This window comes from Hyla sarda, chromosome 2 (assembly GCF_029499605.1).
Source record: "Hyla sarda isolate aHylSar1 chromosome 2, aHylSar1.hap1, whole genome shotgun sequence".
In the NCBI taxonomy this organism is placed as follows: domain Eukaryota; kingdom Metazoa; phylum Chordata; class Amphibia; order Anura; family Hylidae; genus Hyla; species Hyla sarda.
This window is the reverse complement of record NC_079190.1, coordinates 191,911,897-191,934,462: the sequence shown is the minus strand read 5'-3', so window position 1 is coordinate 191,934,462 and position 22,566 is coordinate 191,911,897. Positions and strand designations below refer to the sequence as shown.

The window sequence follows — 22,566 nt, the reverse complement described above, 5'->3', positions numbered from 1 at the left end:
TGCAAAGCAGCTCATTACATCCCCTTTTCAGGTTATGTTCCCTGGTATCAGCTTCGCTCCTGTTAAGGAATATAAAAAGCTGATCGGGATTTTATGCCAAGCCAGACTACTCCCCAAAAGGGAAGTTTCTACCCATCTGCAGACAGCTGTTTCGTGGTTTTTGCCACTCGTCAGTACAGAGCAGGGTGATCTGGCTTGGCTGGGGTAAGAGGCCTGAGAGCAGCTAAATGGGATGAATATTTGCCTCAGGGCGAGGCCACCACTCCTGGTGTAGCAGAGCTTCAGAAGGCCATTGAGCACTCCGCGGGCATTCTGGGTAGGGGAATACCTACCCAGAAAGCCCGCGGAGTGCTTAATGGCCTTCTGAAGCTCCGTTACACCAGGAGTGGTGGCCTCGCCCTGAGGCAAATACTCATCTCCTTTAGCTGCTCTCAGGCCTCTTACCCCAGCCAAGCCAGATCACCCTGCTCTGTACTGACGAGTGGCAAAAACCACGAAACAGCTGTCTGCAGATGGGTAGAAACTTCCCTTTTGGGGAGTAGTCTGGCTTGGCATAAAATCCCGATCAGCTTTTTATATTCCTTAACAGGAGCGAAGCTGATACCAGGGAACATTACCTGAAAAGGGGATGTAATGAGCTGCTTTGCATATCCCCCTACCCAGAATGCCCGCGGAATGCTTAACCCCTTAAGGACCAAGGACGTACTGGTACGTCCTTGGTCCTGCTCCCATGATATAACGCGGGGTTACACGGTAACCCCGCATTATATCACGGCGAGCCCGGCTTCATAGTGAAGCCGGGACCCGCCGCTAATAGCGCGCACCGCCGCACGTTATTAACCCTTTAGCCGCGCGCTCAGAGCTGAGCCGCGCGGCTAAAAGCGAAAGTGAAACCATGCCGGTTAACTCAATGGGCTGTTCGGGATAGCCGCGGCGAAATCGCGGCATCCCGAACAGCTTACAGGACAGCGGGAGGGCCCCTTCCTGCCTCCTCGCTGTCCGATCGCCGAATGACTGCTCAGTGCCTGAGATCCAGGCATGAGCAGTCATGCGGCAGAATCATCGATCACTGGTTTCCTATGAGAAACCAGTGATCAATGATAAAGATCAGTGTGTGCAGTGTTATAGGTCCCTATGGGAGCTATAACACTGCAAAAAAAAAAGTGAATATCATTTAACCCCTCCCCTATTAAAAGTTTGAATCACCCCCCTTTTCCCATAAAAAAACAGTGTAAATAAATATAAACATCTATGGTATCACCGCGTGCGGAAATGTCCGAATTATAAAAATATATCATTAATTAAACCGCTCGGTCAATGGCGTGCGCGGATCAATAAATCCTATCAATGCAAAAATGGTACCGTTAAAAACCTCAGATCACGGCGCAAAAAATTAGCCCTCATACCGCCCCATACACGGAAAAATAAAAAAGTTATAGGGGTCAGAAGATGACAATTTTAAACGTATTCATTTTCCTGCATGTAGTTATGATTTTTTCCAGAAGTACAACAAAATTAAACCTATATAAGTAGGGGATCATTTTAATCGTATGGACCTACAGAATAAAGATAAGGTGTCATTTTTACCGAAAAATGTACTACGTAGAAACGGAAGCCCCCAAAAGTTACAAAACTGCGTTTTTTTTTTATCAATTTTGTCGCACAATGATTTTTTTTTTCCGTTTCACCATAGATTTTTGGGCAAAATAGAATTGGTGGCGCAAAAAATAAGCAATCATATGGATTTTTAGGTGCAAAATTGAAAGAGTTATGATTTTTTTTTAGAGGCAAGGAGCAAAAAATGAAAATTCAAAAACGGAAAAACCCCCGATCCTTAAGGGGTTAATGGCCTTCTGAAGCTCCGTTACACCAGGAGTGGTGGCCTCGCCCTGAGGCAAATACTCATCCCTTATATACATGTATGTATGTATGTATGTATGTATATGTGTGTATGTATGTATGTGTGTGTGTATTCATATTCGTATTCCCAGGAGAGAAGCACAACCATAGATTAAAATGTAGTTTAAAGGTGCACGCTGAGTAGGAGCCTTGGTGAGGGGTTCCCAGCTTAGATAAATCCAGATGACAGCAGCAGACAAAATTTAGGTGCAAAAAAAGTTAAGGTTTGTTGCATTATTCCAGTCTATACAGAGCAACGTTTCCGTGACCTCTCGACGCCATTCTCCAGCTCAACTAAGTTATGTATTTTTTTGATAGTGTTAAGGTTTTTTTTTTACATAGCTTTACATATTAGCAAAAAGAAGTTTACATTTAAAATGTATGCAATAGTATTCAAATTTATACTAGAAATAAAGTAACCGATAAAAACATATGCAACACTGAACCAAATTGGTCTTGTTTTGGTATATAGGTTTGTGGTATACCACAGATGTGTGTGGTACAGATGTGAACTTGCCCTGAAACTTCTTTTTTATGGTGAATCCAAATTTGTGTTTAATAGTTTAAATTAGATTCCTTTTTTTTTTTTTTTTTTTTTTTTAACCTTGTCTGTGAAGGGTTGATGGGTTACTGAAAGATCTTGAGCAGCTGTCTCATTTAGGGAAGGGTCACACTTAACGAATCCGTAGCATATTTGACTTCAAATGTGCTGCCAACCTGTCCCTACAGTGTGCTTCCTGCTGTGCCAGTGTGTCCTGTTTTGTCTGCTCATAACAGCAATCCACCGATACAAGCAGACACACAGGGATCTGTGAGTCGTGTGCGCGTGTGTAGTGTACCCACACATCGTGCCCGCTCTTGGCCTAGCGCAGGTAGAGGGGCTACAATGTCTGTGAGTACACTGCGCATGCGACTAACAGATCCCTGTGTGTATGTCTGCTCGTAGCAGTGGATTGCTGCTACAAGCAGAGTAAGCAGTACATATGGGCGCAGCAGAAGGCACACTCTAGGGACAGTCCATAGCGCATCCGCAGCGTCAATACGACCTTACCCTTATAGAGAAATGTCAGACTTGATCTATACGAAGGATTACATGAATTATGAAATGTGAGGGCTAGCTTACGTTTTTTGGTAATCTGCTCTTTGGTTTACTGCACTTATGGATTCCAATTGGAATTTTGTTCTTAAGCAAGAAGCCATTTATAAAAAAAAAATAGCGTTTGAGGGTCACCCTGACTGGTTCTGTTGATAAAATCCTCAGTGATAATTCATTTCCAAAATGTGCAATGTTTTTCTTTTGCATGTCTACATTGTGGTTTTCTTGCACAACTGCTTTGACTAAGAACATCTGTTTTCCTTTTGCATTCAAGGTATTTTTATTGGCAGTTGTATACACTAGTTACCATCAACTACAGGGTAATTATACCACGTCACATGACAGACACCGACCTCGGTGCCTACCTTTACCAATCTGTAAGCAGCTGTTTACAGACAAGCAGCGATCCTGGTGGGATGCAGTCTATAACCTTACACATAAGATGGCTCAGTAAGTTTTCATAATTTTTTATTTTAAAACTACAGGGCTAGAACTTTGAAATCTCTAAATATACACTTTGCTGTTATTTGAATTTAGGCCGGGTACTGCAACAAAACTTCGTCTTGTAATACAGCATGAACTTAACACACTGCGAGTCTTGGAAAAACATGGTCTGCAACCTGCTCTTCTCATACATTGGGCAAGAAGTCTTTGCACTACAGTAAGTCTGCATATTATGTAATCACCTACAATACTAATGACACTGGGAAGACTTATAGTTTACTCGATAAGGAATCGTTCACTTTCATAGACGTTAGAAAACTGTCTACAATTTACATTTACATTGTCCTTTTCATTCACATGTCCATCAAGTTCAACCAAGGAGGTGATGGGATGTGATTCTATATTTCTGCATATGCGTTAATGTTGTTTTTTCTAATGTATCTTTTTTGAAGCTGTAAAATGTTCTTGCTATGACCACTTCAAATAGACTTACTCCCACCCCTGATCTGATAACCCATATCAGCTGCTCCATCAGTTATTTTAAGGGTATGTTCACACGTATGCAGATTTGCTGCGCAGGATTTTCTGCTGCAGATTTAAATGTAAACTAGATGACTGAGCACAGCTTCTAATCGGCAGTTACAAATCCTGCGCATCAAATCTGCGCTGGATCCTGTACGTGTGAATGTAACCTAATATGGGATATTTTTCTTCTTTGGAATGCTTACTTGGTGAAGTGTGGCTGTCTTTAAATAAGTACTGCAGCCTAATACAACCTATCCCCTATATGCAGGATAGGGGATTTGTGTCTGGTCGTGGGCGGTCCGAACGCTGGGACCCCCCCACGAACTCCTGTACAGGGCCCCAGCTCTGCCGCGGAGGAGGCGTGTCGGCCGCAGCATGACACTGCGTCTGACACGCCCCTCCATGTATATCTATGGGAGAGGCTGAGATGCAGCGTTTGTGCATCCCCGCCTCTCCCATTGAGCTGAATGGAGGGAAATGTATCTGACGACCTCTTAGTGAGGTCGAGAACACGAGCATTGACAGCGCAGAGCCATGGCAGTGCCGGGTCCCATCGGTCTGACCCCCTGCGATTAGACACTTATGCCCTATCCTGCAGATAGGCAACAAGTTGTCTATGGCTGCAGTACTCCTTTTAAGGTCAGAAAAGAATTATAACTCCACTTATAGAAAAAAAAAAACTTAAAACGTAGCCTTTAATATTAACCATGAGAGGATGCAAGGCATATATGTATGCTCTGTGTCTGCTCCCGGTCTATTAAGTGCACTCAGGAGTTTAGCACACTTCGTGCCTGTTTGGTCCTGGCTGCTGTTAACAGCCAGGACCTATGGCTGATTTCCGATATCAGGATCATGTCTGCCATTAAAGGGGTACTCCACCCCTAAACATCTTATCCCCTATCCAAAGGATAGGGGATAAGATGTCTGATTGCGGGGGTCCCGCAGCTTGGGACCTCCGCAATATAGCATGCAGCACCCACCTGTATCTGCTTCCGGCAGCGCTGGAGGTTCTGGCTCCCGACCACTGGAACGGAAGATCGTGACGTCACGACTCTGCCCCCGTGTGACGTCACGCCCCACCCCCTCAATGCAAGTCTATGGGAGGGGGCTTTACTCCCCCTCCCATAGGCTTGCATTGAGGGGGTGGAGCGCAACGTCACATAGGGCAGAGCCATGATGTCACAATGCTCCGGCCCCGTGATCGACAGTAATCAGACCCGGAGCGAACACGCTCTGGGGACTGATTTTAACAGGGTGCGGCGTGCAAGATCACGGGGGACCCCAGCGGTCAGGCATCTTATCCCCTATCCTTTGGATACCCCTTTAAAGAGCGTATCCAGGAATAGAAAAACAGCTAATTTCTTCAAAAAACAGCACCACACATGTCCTTAGGTTGTGTCTGGTATTACAATTTGGCTCCATTCCCTTCAATGGAACGGAGCTGCACATAACCTGAGAACTGTGCTGTTTTTGGGAAAAATCTGTTAGTTTTTTTTTCTAATCTTGGATAACCCCTTTAACTATTTAGACACCGCTATCAAAGTTGACTTCACCATCTGAAAGTGCACTTGATGGTCAGCTCAGGGTGCTGGTCAGGACCACCACGGCTCAGCTGAGTCGGCCGATGAAGGTTTCTTTGTGGCATTTGATCAGTGCACCATCAGTGCAGAATGGACAGGGCCCCCCCCCCCCCCCCCTTTTTTTTTTATTTTTATTTTATTTTTTGTAATAATGTAAACCAACATAAACATATGTGGTATTGTCACATGTAGAAATGTCCAATGTATGAAAATATAACATTAATTACATTTTCTTATGAAATGATAAATATCTCATATACATATATATATATATATATATATATATATATATATATATATATATATATATATATATATATATATATATAACATTTTTTCAAATAAAACAAAACCTATATGACGTCTATACAGTATATTTTTTGAGCTGTGATTCACAGGGGAATAAACCGTATAGCTACTGCATAATGCATGTTTTTTTTACCATCTTTATATCTCTACAGGGTAATAATTTGAATTCGTTTTATGACCAAAGGGATTACATGTTCCGCTGTATTCACTATTGGAAGAAAGTGTTGCCTTTGCTGGACCTGGTCAAGCAGAAGAAGAGCATTCCTGAGCCAGTAGACCCGCTCTTCAAACATTTCCATAGTAAAGACATAAAGGTATCAACTTTGATAATCTAGTCTTAGACCTGAGTTATAACTTTGTTTTACTTTTAAGAATGGGGATTGTTTTGCTTAGTTTGTTTCCTCTTTTTTTAGCAAATGTACATTTCCTTTTAGTCCTTTATAAAATGTTAAAATAATTCCTGATAAATGTAAGTGATACTGCATGCCCTTCTAAATCAGGCACCCATTTTGCTCCAGTCCGGGGAAGCCTTTGCTTCTGATATTACCTCACTTTGCAGTCTTATTTGCATCTTCTTTTACAGTTTACAATGTTAAACTGCACATTTGTGTAATATTTCCCTCATTAGAAAGTTGTATAAATCATGGTAAAAGGCGTTGTGCTTTAGAGGAGTTATGTGCAGACACCTCCTTAGGGTAAAATAATAGGACAAAAAAGATGATTCAGTATCTTCATTAAGCGAATATGGCACATGGTGGCCTTTACAAACAATACTCTATTCGTAGTTCATCAAAAAAAAAAAACATGGAGGTCTCCAAATAAACTTACAATAAAATACCACATTTTTAAAGAGCATATGGAACGAATTGTAGAAACTGATATGTAATCTGTATCCTGATAAAAGAAAGGTAAATCCAGGTACAGTATATTATCAGAAATAAAAAGAACATTATCTGAATGGTAATGCAGTGATGAGAGGGGAGCGGAGCTAAAAATGGGGTCTTCAACCACCTATACCACTGGTCTTCAGATTTAGAATAGTAATGGTGCCCCTTTTTAGCCAGGTAACTTTAGCTTATGAAAGGGTTTATGGAGATAAAACTTTTCAATGTTGAGTGATGGTCTTTCTAACAATGTATAACATGCAGCCAAAGAACAATTTCATCTGCTTTGTTACTGGGATATCGTCTATGTAACCCAGTGCACACAAGCACCATTATTTAGATAAAACATTAGTAGAGTTTATAAGGCTTAAAGAGGTTCTCCTGTGGAAAACATTATTTCCGTATCAACTGGCTCCATAAAGTTAAACAGATTTGTGAATTACTTCTATATAAAAATCTTAACCCTTCCAGTATTTATCAGCTGCTGTATACGTCAAAGTAAATTGTATAGTTATTTTCTGTCTGACCACAGTGATCTCTGCTGACACCTCTGTCTATGTCAGGAACTGTCCAGAGTAGGAGCAAATCCCCATAACAAAAATCTCCTGCACTGGACAGTTCTGACATGGACAGAGGTGTCAGCAGAGATCACTGTGGTCAGACAGAAAAGAACTACTCCACTTGCTCTGTAGTATACAGCAGCTGATAAGTACTGGAAGGATTAGGATTTTTTAATAGAAGAAATTTACAAATCTGTTTGACTTTCTGTCACCAGTTGATACCCCTTTAAGACTGCTTTCTGCTAATGCCGTGTCATATACATGAGGTCTGTGTTTTATCCATTGCACAGGGGCAAGTTACAAGCATTACAAGTATTAAAGGAGTAGTCCGGCGCGCACTTTTCTCATTTTATCCCGTCCGGGCTGCAAAATAAAAGAAAACAAACTCTTACCTGCCAAAGAGCCCCCGGAGCGCCGGTACACTCCAGTACAGGTGTTCGGTCCCCGGGCTGTATTCTTCTTACTTCCTGTCAGCCCGGCACGTCACACGGAGCTTCAGCCCATCACCAGTCGCAGCGATGTCCCGCCTCGGCCAGTGATAGGCTGAAGCTCCGTGTGACGTACCGGGCTAACAGGAAGTAAGAAGAATACAGCATGGCGACCGAACACCTGTACCGGAGCTCCGGGGGCTCGTTGGCAGGTAAGAGAAAGTTTGTTTTCTTTCATTTTGCAGCCTGGACGGGATAAAATGAGAAAAGTGCGTGCCGGACTACTCCTTTAAATAGGAAGAACTGAGTTTTATATACACATATTGCAGCATATATTAGTGTGTGTCACAGAATAGGGATTTGTTTTCAACTGTTTATCTATATATGTTCCTGAATTCCTAATTCACTTTATTTTACAGCTTTCTGAGGTTAGAGATTTAGAAGATGAAGCTGGCATTGCATTTGCAAGAGTTGATATTATTGAAGGAAAAATTGATGATGCTATTTTAGCTCTGGAATCCATTAAGAGTGTTCATTCCTGCTGGCATCTTGCTTTGGTATGTGTTCTTTAATTAAGTGTTATATATATATATATATATATATATATATATATATATATATATATATATATATATATATATATATATATATATATATATATATATATATATATATATATAATTTTTTTTTTTTTTTTTTTTTGTAGTGTGAACCAGATTACCTAATACAACTTTCCTTTCGGCCAAATGGGCATAATCAGTACTAAAGTTGCACTACACTACTCAGCGGTCATGCCCCCTCCCATAGACTTGTATTGAGGGGCGGGCGTGACGTCATGAGGGAGCAGGGATATGACGTCACGAGCTTCCCGGCTCCAGCGTTCGGAACAGTTTGTTCCAAACGCTGAGCAGCGGAGTACCCCTTAAAGGACAACTGCAGCGGCATTACACTTATCCCCTATCCACAGGATGGTGACCGATAAGGCGCGTAGCGTCGACCTAGAGGTAGACGGTGACGCCCCGTCTCCTCCCCGTCCCCATACAGTTATATGGGGGAGGCACGAATGCTGCCTCCCCGCTTCTCTCCCATAGAGATGTATGGAGGAGGCGTGCTGGCCGCAACGTCATGCTGCGGCTGGCACGCCCCTGCACGGGACAGCCGCAGCCCCGTACAGGAGATGGCCGGGGGCCCCAGCGTTCGGACCCCCCGCGATCAAACACTTATCCCCTATCTTGAGGATAGGGGATATGTGTTTGCAACGCTGCAGATGTCTTTTAAAACATTAGAATAAAGGTATATGCTTTCATCCTCCTCCTGCCCTACAACATGTTGTTGTTTCACGGCAGAATTGTTTATAGCATAACACAAAGCCACCTGCATATACATTTTAACCCCTTAAGGAGACAGGGTTTTTCAGTTTTTGCACTTTTGTTTTTTCCTCATCACTTTCTAAAAATCATAAACACAAACCAAAAAGAGATACCGTAAGGGATGCACACCTACTTATTATACAAAAATTTTCTTTATTACATAAATCAAATGATACAAGACAATGCGAAAAAAAGGACAATTAAAAACACCTAAAAAGGCACCAAGGCCTCCATACACAGGGGGGGACCCACAGAGAATGAGTCCCTCCCAGGACACCCGCTAATACAAGGATTGCACTATACCACCTTACCTTAACAATGATGTAGATATTAGAAGCTCAAACGTATCAATAGCATAGCCAGACTCCTGAAGAAATAATAATACAACCTGCACCCAATATCTTAAATGCAGAAGACAGGAGAAGGCAAGGCAAAGTGGAGCGATGGATGAAAATGACCTGGCGGGTGTCCCCCTAAACCCCACGCGTTCCATTGTCTGCCGACAACTTCCTCAGGGGTGCTGTGGAACATTAAAATACACATACCTTTTATACATATTGTCTAATTGGTCTAATTAGTGGCTGGAGAGAGATACCTGGTGGCCGTGGGCACACCTGTACAAACAAACACGGCGTCCAGTATTACTTCTGGTTCATACTCACTCACTCATTCATTACCCATTCACATACCAATAGACTGCAGCAACCACACTGCGCTTGTGCAGTTGCACCCTAAACATGTAATGCTTCCGGAGTCATGTATTCAATGTATCATGTAGGCGCCTGCGCACTACCTATCTATCCGGCGCCTGCGTACTCCCTATCACCAGTGCGTTCCTGCGCTTGCGCACTACCCATCTTCTCCGTAACTGACCTGATACCGTCGCTGCGCTTACGTATACTTCTCGCGGCTGCGCATCCTCTTCTCCCAGTATAACGCGTCCCTAGCACTCATTTGTTAACACCTGCGCAGCAACGCTCTTCTCATCCTGTAAAGTGCCAATACATGTAAATATTCTGTTTGTCTGTTTATAATGACATAAAGGAAAAAGAAAACAAAAAGTAAGTATAGAGGAAGGTATAAGAGGATAAACCTTACCAGAAATTATATATAAAAAAGAATATAGAGTGTACACCGTGAATAAATGTGTATATATATAATGTATAGACAAGAAATCAATATTGCAATAGTACAATAATACACAAACTAATATAAGTAATAAAAAATATATATATTAAATATTAAGTTATCAGTACGTGCTAAAAGTGTATATTCAAACTGTTATGGCAGTTAAGAATATACATTCAAATCCGCCATAATGGTTATTAACCAATCATATCCTATATTTAAACATAAGAACACCCAATATGCTAAATAACGCAAATAGACATACCCTTATATCTCATATCATCAATTCCCCTGTAAAAACATTACTATAACACCACACGGTGACTATAATACTAAGGTCACTGGGATGATGCCTGGTCCATATGAAGCATAGACCATGCATCATCCCACACCTCAGCATTTAGTAATTAATCGCATAATATAACACAGATTACATACCCATCACTATTACATGATGACTTCCCCTAACGAGACATTCCCACACACAGATATTTAAATATAAATATCTAAAAATAAGCAACTATATCTCTAATACACTCCCATACAGTGATAAACCTAATAAATATACTTATAAAGTATCTCCACATGGTAAATGATCATAGGGCAGGCACCATCCTCAAATACCCTTTCATACTCCAAACACAGTTTTTCATGTCTCATAGTCATTCTGTATGTCATCCCCATCCTAGACTCCAGGATCTCTCTCCAGCCATCACAACTGTCTCAAAAAGAATGATACATAATATCACCTATTTATCATCAACCTATAATAAAATAAATATTCTACACAATCATTACAGATGTATCCGTGTCCACGTGTGTCTGCGTCACCTGTGCAGGGAAGAATACAGATCTCAGAGGTAAGCAACATATCCAATAATGAATCTGCAAGTAATAGCTGTAGAGCATCCAAATCACAAATTCTCACAAGTAGCTTTCCACATGATAATAATTTTCCGTGGACTTTCCACATGATAATAATTGTCCATGGACTTTCCACATGATAATAATTGTCCATGGACTTTCCACATGATGATAATTGTCCATGGACAATTATTATCATGTGGAAAGCTACTACCATGTGAGAATTTGTGATTTGGATGCTCTACAGCTATTACTTGCAGATTCATTATAGGATATGTTGCTCACCTCTGAGATGACTTTGCAATTGACGATGTCCATTTGAGCTTTTATAACCAGAAAACATCTAATTTATTTTACAGATCTACCAGCGTAAAGGAGAGGATTTGGAAAATGAGATTCCACCCACAGAAGAACAAGAAGAATATCTGAACTGCATACAGAAGTACAAATCCTATCTGATAAAGATTCTTGATGAAGTTTCTACAGATCCTTCTTTGACTGGAAAGGTAATTCTTATCTCTCTTTTGCAGTTGAGGCTTTTGATTTAAATCTCAAGAGACTGTCACATAAGGTTTGTCATAGTGTTTGTGATCTTTAACCTGTAACATATCACACAGCTGAATCATTTAGCTTGTATGTAACCAGCTGACGCTGCTAAAGGATGGCCAAAGCCATTCGACATCTTTGTATGCATGAATGCTCAGCCAAGCATTCATAAGCTCCCCATAAATATTAACCACTTAAAGACCAGGCCAATTTTGACCTTAATACCTTAAGGGTAAAGTGCATACGCCCTTGGTCTTTGGTGTTTAAGGCCTGAGGGCATGTCTTTACACCCTGATCCTGTTACCAGTGTACAGACAGCTGGTGAGCATGCTTCAAACCCAGTGAGTCCCGTCTGCTGTCAGCAGCCATGACCCACGGTTAATGCCGGTCATCACCAATCAGGTCGATGCCCGGCATTAACCCGTTAGACGCTGGGGTTAACGATTCTGGCAGCTCAGTGAAACTGATCGTGATGTCAGCTGATCGTGATGCTGAGTGGACGGCGGGATGGCCCTTACCTATCTCCTTGCCGTCCGATCGGTCCTCTGCTGCTCCAGGAAACTGAACACTGTGCATTTCTACGTCCTCGCTTGGAGGGTACAATGAATGACCAACTGTTCTTTTCGATGTCCTCGCTCGGAGGGTACAATAAACGCTGAACACTAAATTTCTCTATCAGCTCCATTGGGGGACACAGACCTTGGGTATATGCTGCTGTCTCTAGGAGGCTTGACACTATGGTAACCAAAAAGTCGGCTTCTCCCAGCAGGATATACCCGCCTCCAGGCCACTGAGCTAATCAGTTTTAGCTTAGTGTCTTAAGGAGGTAGACACTGATCTGGAGTTCTCCAGACCAGGTCTCATATTTTTTATTTTTTAGGTTTAGGGTATGTGTTAGTGCTTTATTCCTTTTTCTTTCTGTTTTTAGGTGGGGACTCAGGAACTGCGATTCACTGTTTCCCCATTGCGAGAGGTGGCAGGCATCTTGGCTGTTCTGTTAACCCCCTTTCGCCAACGGTCAGCGCTTGGGGTTGTACCTCATGGGTCCGGGTCCCCCTACCTCCTTGTTCGCCTTGCTATGAGCTTGGCTTACTGCAGGTGACAATGCTGACTGAAGACTACATTCTGAAGACTTCTTTAGATAAGTTCAGCACAGGTGAGTATCTTTTTCTCCTCAGGTCTTGCAACAGCTGGAGACCCCTGTTTTGGACCACTAGTCTTCCTCAAGCTGGGATTGGCCATGTAATAGTTTTATTTTTCCCTGCAGGGGGGACTGTTTTTTTTATGGGGGAGCAGTGCGTTCATAAGGGGCAGTGTATTCACAGTAGAGGGGCACTTTTCCGGGCAGTCTGTGTGGGGATGTACGCACTGGAGGTTTCTTCACTGCGGACATGCGCGCCGTTTTACTTTCACTTTGGCAGCCGGGCGCATAGGAGTTCACTACAGGCGGCGTGTGCGCTCGGGGTTGGAGTGGGCGCCATTATTAAGTTAATCATGTATTTCTTCGGCGGACATTGGCTCTGCCCACCAAGCCGCAGAAGCTCTTCAGGAGCGCGAACTGAGCCACCAATCAGCGCTGTGCGCGCATTTGGGACCATGCAAGGGCCAATCACAGTGCCCTTGCATCTGACCCGGCCCCTTCCTCCTATTGGTCGGCGTCTTTCTCTCCCCTCACAGCCCCGGTGCGGAGTTCTCCTCACAGCAGCTGCCTAGGGACACAGACTTGGTGAGAGTGTTCATTTTTTGCTTTGTCCGTGCCCAGAACTGTCCCTCCCTCAAAGCAGATATCTGGAATCTTAGTTACTCATTACGCTTGTACAAACTGCTCTGCAAAAAGGCCAGGTTCTGCTGAAACCACTTGTTCTGCCTGCTCCACTGATCCCCCAGACCCCCCTGCTATTTCTAACCCAGGTGCTCTTTCAGACCCGGTGGGTTCAGCCACCCCTCCAGCCTGGGTTTCCTCCCTCTCTGTCTATATCCGACTTGGCACAGGTCTCCCGTTCTGTGGTGACTGCCTTGGAGAGGTCTACCCTTCACCGGCCCTCTAGAAGGTCCCGTTCCCCTTCCCCCTATGCTTCACATAAGTGTACTAGGGTTGTCTCCTCTCAATCATCCCTGGAGTCTTCTGGTAGGCACGGGCGTTCCACTCGCAGGTCTCGCCTGGCCGATTGTTCATGCCACACGCGTCACTCTTCCATAGGATGTTCCCATGGTCACCGCTCTGGCTCCCCTGAACCACGTACACGGTCGGAGTCTCCCTCTTCTAGGGCTGCCTCCACTCGTTCGCACTCTCCTGGAGAACTGGCGGATGAGGTTTCAGATTCGGCATCTGACTCAGAGGACCGTTCGGACTGAGTGGACATGGTTAACTCATTGGTTATGGCCATAAGAGACACCTTTAACCTAGAGGACCCAGGAACTTCGGACGTAGCTCCAGAAGTATCCTTTCATCGTGCCCGTCCGGCACCCAAAGTGTTCAGCTCTCACGCTGAATTTGATGCCATTCTAGAATCTGCCTGGAAGCACCCTGAGAAGAAGTTTCAGGGACTGAAGAACGTTCAAGCGCGATATGCCTTCGCCAAGGACCTCGTCTCTAAGTTGAATTCCTCTCCGGCGGTGGATCCTCTGGTTTCCCACCTCTCTAAAGCTACTACTCTGCCGCTGGCGGATGCAGCTGCCTTCAAGAATCCAGCAGACAAGGTTTTGTCTGTAGCGAAGTATGCCTTTGAAGCAGCAGCATCCTCCCTGCTTCCTGCCTTCGCCTCCACCTGGGTGTCAAAGGCCCTTTCGGTTTGGTATTCCCAACTCTGTCAGGGCATTCTTTCGGGATCTTCCCTGGAAGAACGGTCTGCTCTGGCCCTCCAATGTTCCAAAGCTGGAGACTTTCTCTGTTCTGCTTCCTTGCACTCAGCTCGCTGTGCTGCCTTTGCTACCGGTAACACAGTGGCTCTCAGTCGTTCCATTTGGTTTAAAACATGGAACGCGAATGCTGCATCCAAGAAGTCTCTCAACGAGATTGCTTTTGCCGGTTCCCGACTTTATCTCTGAGGCAACAGGTGGCAAGAGCTCTTTATTACCTCAAAACAAGTCTAGCACTTCTTTCCGCAGAAAGTCTTCTTCATTTCGGTTCTTTTGGACTTTTGGCCCCTCTAAGGGGTCCAGCCAGGGGCCTTCGCGTGACAAGAAGGTCCCCTTTTTCAAGGCACGTCCCTCTTGGAAGTCGGACACCAACTGTTACGGCAGTTTTGCGGCTAAACCGGGCAACCGCAAACCCACTTCTGCATGAAGGGACGCCCCCACCCGCAGTTTTTTCTCGGGTGGGAGGTCGCCTCTTTCTCTTTCGAGACATTTGGACCACGCACATTCAGGACTCCTGGGTCAGGGACGTGGTGTCCAACGGATACCGGATAGAATTTGCCTCCCTTCCAAGGGATCGTTTTTTTTTCAGTCCCGTGCTCTCCAATCTCCTTCACTTGCAAGAAATTTCGAGAGGCTCTTCAGTCCCTTTTTATCCAGGTTGTCATTGTCCCGGTTCCTTCAAGGGAACGTTTTCGGGATTTCTATTCCAATCTTTTCGTGGTTCCCAAGAAAGGCGGTTCTGTACGGCCAATCCTGGATCTCAAACGTCTCAACCAACATCTTCTGATCCGCCATTTCCGTATGGAATCTCTCCGTTCGGTGGTGGCGTCTATGGATCAAGGGGAGTTTCTTTCCTCGGTGGACATCAAGGATGCCTACCTCCACGTTCCAATTTTTCCCGGCCACCAGTGGTATCTCCGCTTTGCGGTTCCGGAAGGTCATTATCAATTTTTAGCTCTCCCCTTCGGTCTGGCCACAGCGCCCTGTTTTCAGGGATCAGATGGTCCAAGGCCTCTGGTCTCCATGAAGCCCTTCTTTCCATAAACATCCTGGAACTGAGGGCAATATATGTTTGTCTGAAGCATTGGGAGTCCCTGCTTCAGGGCCACCCTGTCCGTGTCAAGTCGGACAACGCCACGGCTGTGGCGTACATCAATCGGCAGGGCGGCACTCGCAGCTCAGCAGCCATGTCCGAGGTGACAAAGATCCTCTTCTGGGCGGAACACGAAGTTCCGGCCATTTCGGCGATTCACATTCCGGGAGTGTTCAACTGGGAAGCGGATTTCCTCAGTCGGTCCTCAGTTGACCCCGTAGAGTGGTCTCTTCTTCCGGAGGTGTTCGCACAGATGTGCGACCTCTGGGGCACCCCGTTTGTGGATCTCTTCGCGTCTCGACACAACCGGAAAATTCCAACGTTTGTGTTTAAGTCCAGGGACCCCCTAGCTCTAGCCGTGGATGCCCTAGTATTTCAGTGGTCGGGCTTTGTCCTGCTCTATCTGTTCCCTCCCCCTCCTTCCCCGGGTTCTGAGGAAGCTCAAGGCGGAAGGAGTCACCGCTATTCTGGTGGCTCCAGACTGGCCCCGAAGGGCATGGTACGCCGACGTGTTCTGGCTCCTGGACGACGTTCCGTTCCGTCTTCCTCTTCGTCCAGACCTACTGTCACAGGGTTCCCTTTGCCACCCCAATTTACAGTCGCTGCATTTAACAGCTTGGCGGTTGAGACTGCGGTTCTAAGGGCCCGCGATTTCTCTTCCCAGTTAATTTGCACCATGCTCAGGGCTCGCAAGCCCTCCTCTGCAAAAATTTATCACCGTACCTGGCGGTCTTACTTTCATTGGTGCGAAACTCAGACCTTTCCTCCAGTTGCCTTTTCTGTTCCCTGTCTCCTCTCCTTTTTGCAGTCGGGGTTAGAACAAGGGCTGGCTCTCGGCTCCCTTAAGGGTCAGGTTTTGGCCCTTTCGATTCTCTTTCAGCATCCTCTTGCTTCCAATTCGCATGTCCGGACCTTCCTTCAGTGCGTGTCCCTCCTTACCGGTCCCCTTCTCCCCCTTGGGATTAGAACTTTGTTCTAGGCACTCTCCAAGATGCTCCTTTTGAACCTCTCCGGGAGGTTCCCCTTTGCCTCCTATCCTTGAAAGTGGCTTTTCTTATAGCCATTACTTCCATTAGGAGAGTATCTGAACTGGCAGCTCTCTCCTGCCGTTCTCCTTTCCTGATAATTCATCAGGACAAGGTTGTTTTCCGACCAGATCCGTCCTTCTTACCTAAGGTCGTTTCGGCCTTTCATCTCAACGAGGACATCATCCTTCCGTCCTTTTGTCCCGCTCCTTCTCATCCCAGGGAGTGCTTACTCCACAAACTAGATGTGGTACGGGCTGTTCGGACTTCTTTCTTTCACCTCTTCTTTTCGTCAGTGCGATTTCTTTTTTCGGCCTTACTGAAGGTCAATGACAGCCTGCTTCCAAGGCCACCATTTCTCGGTGGATCCGATGTGCTATTTCGGAAGCTTACCGCTGCAAGGGGAAGATTACACCCTTCAGGGTTTTGGCTCATTCCATCCGTTCTGTGGGGGCATCCTGGGCTCTTTGAAACAAGGCCTCGCAGATCTGTAAAGCAGCCACCTGGTCGTCTTTGCACACTTTTTCGAGATTCTACCAGGTTCATACCTTCGCATCAGCTGATGCTAGTCTGGGCCGTAAAGTGTTGCAGGCGGCGGTGGTACAGCCGACTGCCTGACGGCTTTGGTACGTCTCAAGGTCTGTGTCACCCAATGGCGCCAATAGAGAAAAGGATATTTTTTTTATACTTACCGTAAACTCTCTTTCTCGAAGGATCCATTGGGGGACACAGCTCCCGCCCTTTTTCTGGGGGTTCCTGTTCGGTCATCTGTCCGAGGGAGTGTTCAGTTTATTTTTTTCAAACCCCGGTAATGGGACCAGGGTGTACAGGTACGCCCTTGGCCCTTTAGTACCAGGATGCAATGGCATACCCATATGCCCTGCATCCTAAGAGGTTAAATGAGTGACAACAAACAATGGTATTCTAGCAGACAGGTCCCTTAAAGCATAGCTTTTATTGATTAATCTAAAACAATATCCACACACTATAGACAGATAAGCATCTGATGCGTTTTTGTTACAGCTAAATGTGTCAAATCCATATCTGTCCGTACTGTGTGGACATTGATTTAGATTAATTAATAGATTTGTTTTGTGGGATCTATCTGCTGTAATACCATTGTTTGTCCCTCTTCTACCAAAGACTCCACTCTGGGCCCTCTGTGCATGACAAGTGTTCCCTAAGAGGTGAGAGCTGGTATGTATGAAGTGCATTTTGTTTTATAGCTGAGCTATTACCCAGCTTTTAATTAACTTGCTGAGATAAATCTAACAATATGTAGGGTCACCTTTGTGTGCTTGCTTAACCCCTTAACGACCACGGACGTATATTTACATCCGTGGCCGGCTCCCGCGATATAACGCGCAGTGACCTCGTGTCATATTGGGCCAGTCCCGGCATGTAACTGAAGCCGGGACTCGGGGCTAATAGCGCGTAGCAGTGATCGTGGTGCAGCGTGCTATTAACCCTTTAGACACAAAGTTGAACGCCGCGTCTAAAACAAAAATAAAATCTTCCCAGCTGCTCAGTGGAAATGAGGACCACCGCAGTGAAAATGCGGTGTCCCGATCAGCTAGGACGTGAGCGGAGGGTCACTCACCTTCCTCCGGCACGTCCGATCGGCGATTGATTGCTCAAAGCCTCAGATTCAGGCTTGAGCAATCGACCTCTGATAACACTGATCAATGCTATGGCTTTGCAGTGAACAGTGCTGCAATGTTATAGCCTCCAATGGGGGGGCTACTGTATAACATTGCAAATAGTGTAAAAAAAAAAAAAGTTAATAAATGTGATTTAACCCTTTTCCTAATAAAAGTCCAAATCAACCCCCTTTTCCCATAAAAAAAAGTAAATAAAAAAATATATAAACATGTGGTATCGACGCGTGCGTAAATGTCCGAACTATAAAAAAAAAAATATATATATCATTAATTAAACCGCAGGGTCAATGGCGTAAGCGCAAAAATATGCCAAAGTCCATAATACAATCAATACAAAAATGGTACAGATAAAAACTTCAGATCATGGCGCAAAAAATGAGCCCTCATACTCAGAAAAATATAACGGTCAGAAGATGACAATTTTAAACGTATACATTTCCTGCATGTAGTTACGATTTTTCCCAGAAGTACGACAAAATCAAACCTATATAAGTAGGGTATCCTTTTAATCGTATGGACCTACAGAATAAAGATTAGGTGTAATTTTAACCGAAAAATTTACTGCGTATAAACGGAAGCCCCCAAATTTACAAAATGGTGTTTTTTTTCTTAGATTTTGTCGCACAAGTAGAACTAGTGGCGCAAAAAATAAGCCATCATATAGATTTTTAAATGCAAAATTTAAAGGGTTATGATTTTTAAAAGGTAAGGGGGAAAAAACGAAAGTGGAAAAACCCATGGTCCTTAACCCCTTAAGGACCAAGGACGTACAGGTACGTCCTTGGTCCTGCTCTCCTGATATAACGCGGGGTTACACAATGTATGATATAATCATGGAACAATAAATAATAATAATAATAATAATAATAATAAAAATAAACCAATTCATATATAAAAAATGATTGTATAAAAATTCATCTAAGAAGTAGGAAGTTTATTAATTACTGGCAGTATGGAGTAAGAACATAATTGTAAATAAGATATAAAGGAAATTTATAATGCTTAATATACTGATAGTGATAGGTCATAAAAAATAGTAAAGATAAAAAATAAATAATAAATAAAAATATAAAAAAAGAAAAATGCATGTAAATAATTAATAATCCTACTATATAATGAGACAAGTAGTAAATTCAACTTTATATACAAAAAAGTGATTTGGAACTAGCCCAAGATAAAATATATATAGAATTATGTGCAGGGAAAAGAATAGGACCGGAATGAATCGAAGTAAAAAAACATGCGCAAAAAGATATTGATTTGTAAAATAATCTAAGATTTAAAACATGCGTAATGCCATGAATTAGTTTGAAATGAGACAAAGTCTAAAATCATGCGCAGTAAAAGGAAAAGCTTAGGAATTAATCTAAGTTCAAAAACATGCGCAGTTGAAGGACTGACTTAAAAAATAAACTAAGTCCGAATATAATGGCAGTTACTCGGTCATGCGCAAAGCACAACATAAAGATCCACATCTTTTTCTCTAAGTTTACGGACCTGCGCGGAAACTTGAGTTTGCGCAGAGAGTCTATTTTCAGCCCGAAAATAAAAAAAATCAATGGCATGCGCTGAGGACGCAAATTGATTGGTTAGGGAGGCATCATGAAAGGGAGTGACATCAGAGATACTACGTTGCGTGATTGGTTGTGAGGAACGCCGAACAATCAGCTATGATAATTAGGAAGTCTATAAATACCTGCTAAACTCGCGAGTCTGACATGCCTCATTTCTTTGAGAAAGCCATTCAGAATGGCGAAAACATTTAGAAGAGAGGATTAATTTTTAATAACAGACTGTACCAGAGACCTTTCCTAGTTAGTACACAGAGTGCCCAAGCTGCAGCACGGCATCGGGGTACACTAGATAGTAATGACAAACTAATAGTCGGCATGGCAGACATTTTCATGATACTATAGGATTTAACTGGATACAGTGCTGATAATTTTAAACACCACTGCCATTTAGATGCAATAAATGTGCAATATACTAGTTTGGACACTATTTTAATGAGCATAATTAAAAGCTATATTTTATGGGGGATTTCTAGTCAGGGTTTATCCTGAGGGGATTTATTCCCCAAGTAGGTTTTGTGTTACTTAAATTGGCCCAGAAACCCCTAGGGGATTTATCTTGTGTCATATCACGGCGGGCCCGGCGTCATAGTGAAGCCAGGACCCGCCTCTAATAGCGCGCAGCGTGCTATTAACCCTTAAGCCGCGCACTCAGAGCTGAGCCGCGCGGCTAAAAGCGAAAGTGAAAGTTGCCGGCTAGCTGTCGGGCGGGAGGGCCCCTACCTGCCTCCTCGCTGTCCGATTGCCGAATGACTGCTCAGTGCCTGAGATCCAGGCATGAGCAGTCATGCGGCAGAATCGTCGATCACTGGTTTCCTATGAGAAACCAGTGATCAATGATAAAGATCAGTGTGTGCAGTGTTATAGGTCCCTATGGGACCTATAACACTGCAAAAAAAAAGTGAATAAAGATCATTTAACTCCTCCCCTATTAAGTTTGAATCACCCCCCTTTTCCAAAAAAAAAAACTGTGTAAATAAAAATATAAATAAACATATGTGGTATCACCGCGTGCGGAAATGTCCGAATTATAAAAATAAATCATTAATTAAACCGCTCGGTCAATGGCGTGTGCGCAAAAAAATTCCAGAGTCCAAAATAGTGCATTTTTGGTCACTTTTTTATATCATTTAAAAATGATCAATAAGAACTATCAATGCAAAAATGGTACCGTTAAAAACTTCAGATCACGGCGCAAAAAATTAGCCCTCATACCGCCCCATACACGGAAAAATAAAAAAGTTATAGGGCTCAGAAGATGACAATTTTAAACGTATACATTTTCCTGCATGTAGTTATGATTTTTTCCAGAAGTCCGACAAAATCAAACCTATATAAGTAGGGTATCATTTTAATCGTATGGACCTACAGAATAAAGATAAGGTGTCATTTTTACCGAAAAATGTACTACGTAGAAACGGAAGCCCCCAAAAGTTACAAAACGGCGTTTTTTTTTCAATTTTGTCGCACAATGATTTTTTTTTTTCCGTTTCACCGTAGATTTTTGGGCAAAATGACTGATGTCATTACAAAGTAGAATTGGTGGCGCAAAAAATAAGCCATCATATGGATTTTTAGGTGCAAAATTGAAAGAGTTATGATTTATTAAAGGCAAGGAGCAAAAAACGAAAATGCAAAAAACGGAAAAAACCCCGGTCCTTAAGGGGTTAAATAGAGGATAGCATTTATTTTTCTGTTTCGGAGTAAACTCGTAGTTTTTATACAAGCAGATATTGAAGTAGTCAACGTGAATTTCACTTTTGTCCCCCAGCTTCCAGTACCTATTGAATCTGTTGAAGAGATGCTGGATGAAGCAAAGAAAATTCTTGGTGAAGTTCAAGAGGTTCATAGCCCAAACTTCAGAGACACACAGTCCTTCATGTCTGCCTCAGCAATAAAGCATTCTACTCCATCTCCTACAAAGTTCTCAGTGTCTCCTAACAAAGCACAAAAGGTATTCAGCTTAATAAGTGTATCATAGTCTAAAGCCAAGTTTTCATGTGTCCTTCATTTTACATAGCTTTTTTTGGTTTTAATTAAAAGGTAACTTCAAATAAAATGTAAAGGTGGGTACATTTATACATTTGTCTTTTATGTATTGTTGCTTGCCTTACAGTCCTTGTCAAAAACCCCACCACCCTGGGCTGAAGATCAGAAGTCTCTCATTGAAAAACTTGTTCAACAAGTTGAAGCGTTAAAGGTACATTTTTGTTTGCAGCTTAGTTCCAATCAGTCATGTGACCAATCTTGTAATACCCATTTATACCTTTCCCATTACCTTTCCTATATAAATCATTTGTATAAAATAGAAGAATGATTGCTTGAATAGGCCATTTCGAACAACATTAATCTAAAGTTATTTGGCAATCTTGTATACTGGTATCTTACATTGCTCTGTTCACTTTCTCCGCTCTAAAGTAGTGTAGCGTGGATGAGACTGATGCCTACTGGTCACTGCTCTGTGCTTCCATTCCGCTGCAATAACAGTAATTTGGTACCTGCAAATGACCTGCTCGGTGACAAAGCTCCCCCGTGCACAGTGATATCTGGCCATCATCTTTCTATTAATGCTTTCTCCCCTATGATTAGCCTCTGCAGAGTGGAGCTCCATTCTGTAGCAGAGGAGGGTTAGCACAGGTGAGTAGTCGTTAATAGGAAGATGACGGGACGTCACCATTGTCCACTGGGGGAGCTTGGGAATGCCCCCTGTCACCAAGCCGTTCA

The 22,566-nt window shown here is 43.4% G+C and overlaps 1 protein-coding gene across 1 annotated transcript in view; it reads left to right on the top strand.

Annotated features, from left to right (window-relative positions):
- LOC130355635 (ranBP2-like and GRIP domain-containing protein 4) overlaps positions 1-22,566 on the top strand; it is a gene marked incomplete in the record, with an annotated part of 147,391 nt that overhangs the window by 53,602 nt on the left and 71,223 nt on the right. Inside the window, 7 exon segments of the mRNA XM_056556025.1 lie at positions 3,270-3,445; positions 3,533-3,656; positions 6,006-6,167; positions 8,145-8,282; positions 11,447-11,593; positions 21,614-21,796; positions 21,959-22,042. Coding sequence (XP_056412000.1) covers positions 3,270-3,445; positions 3,533-3,656; positions 6,006-6,167; positions 8,145-8,282; positions 11,447-11,593; positions 21,614-21,796; positions 21,959-22,042 — 1,014 coding nt within the window.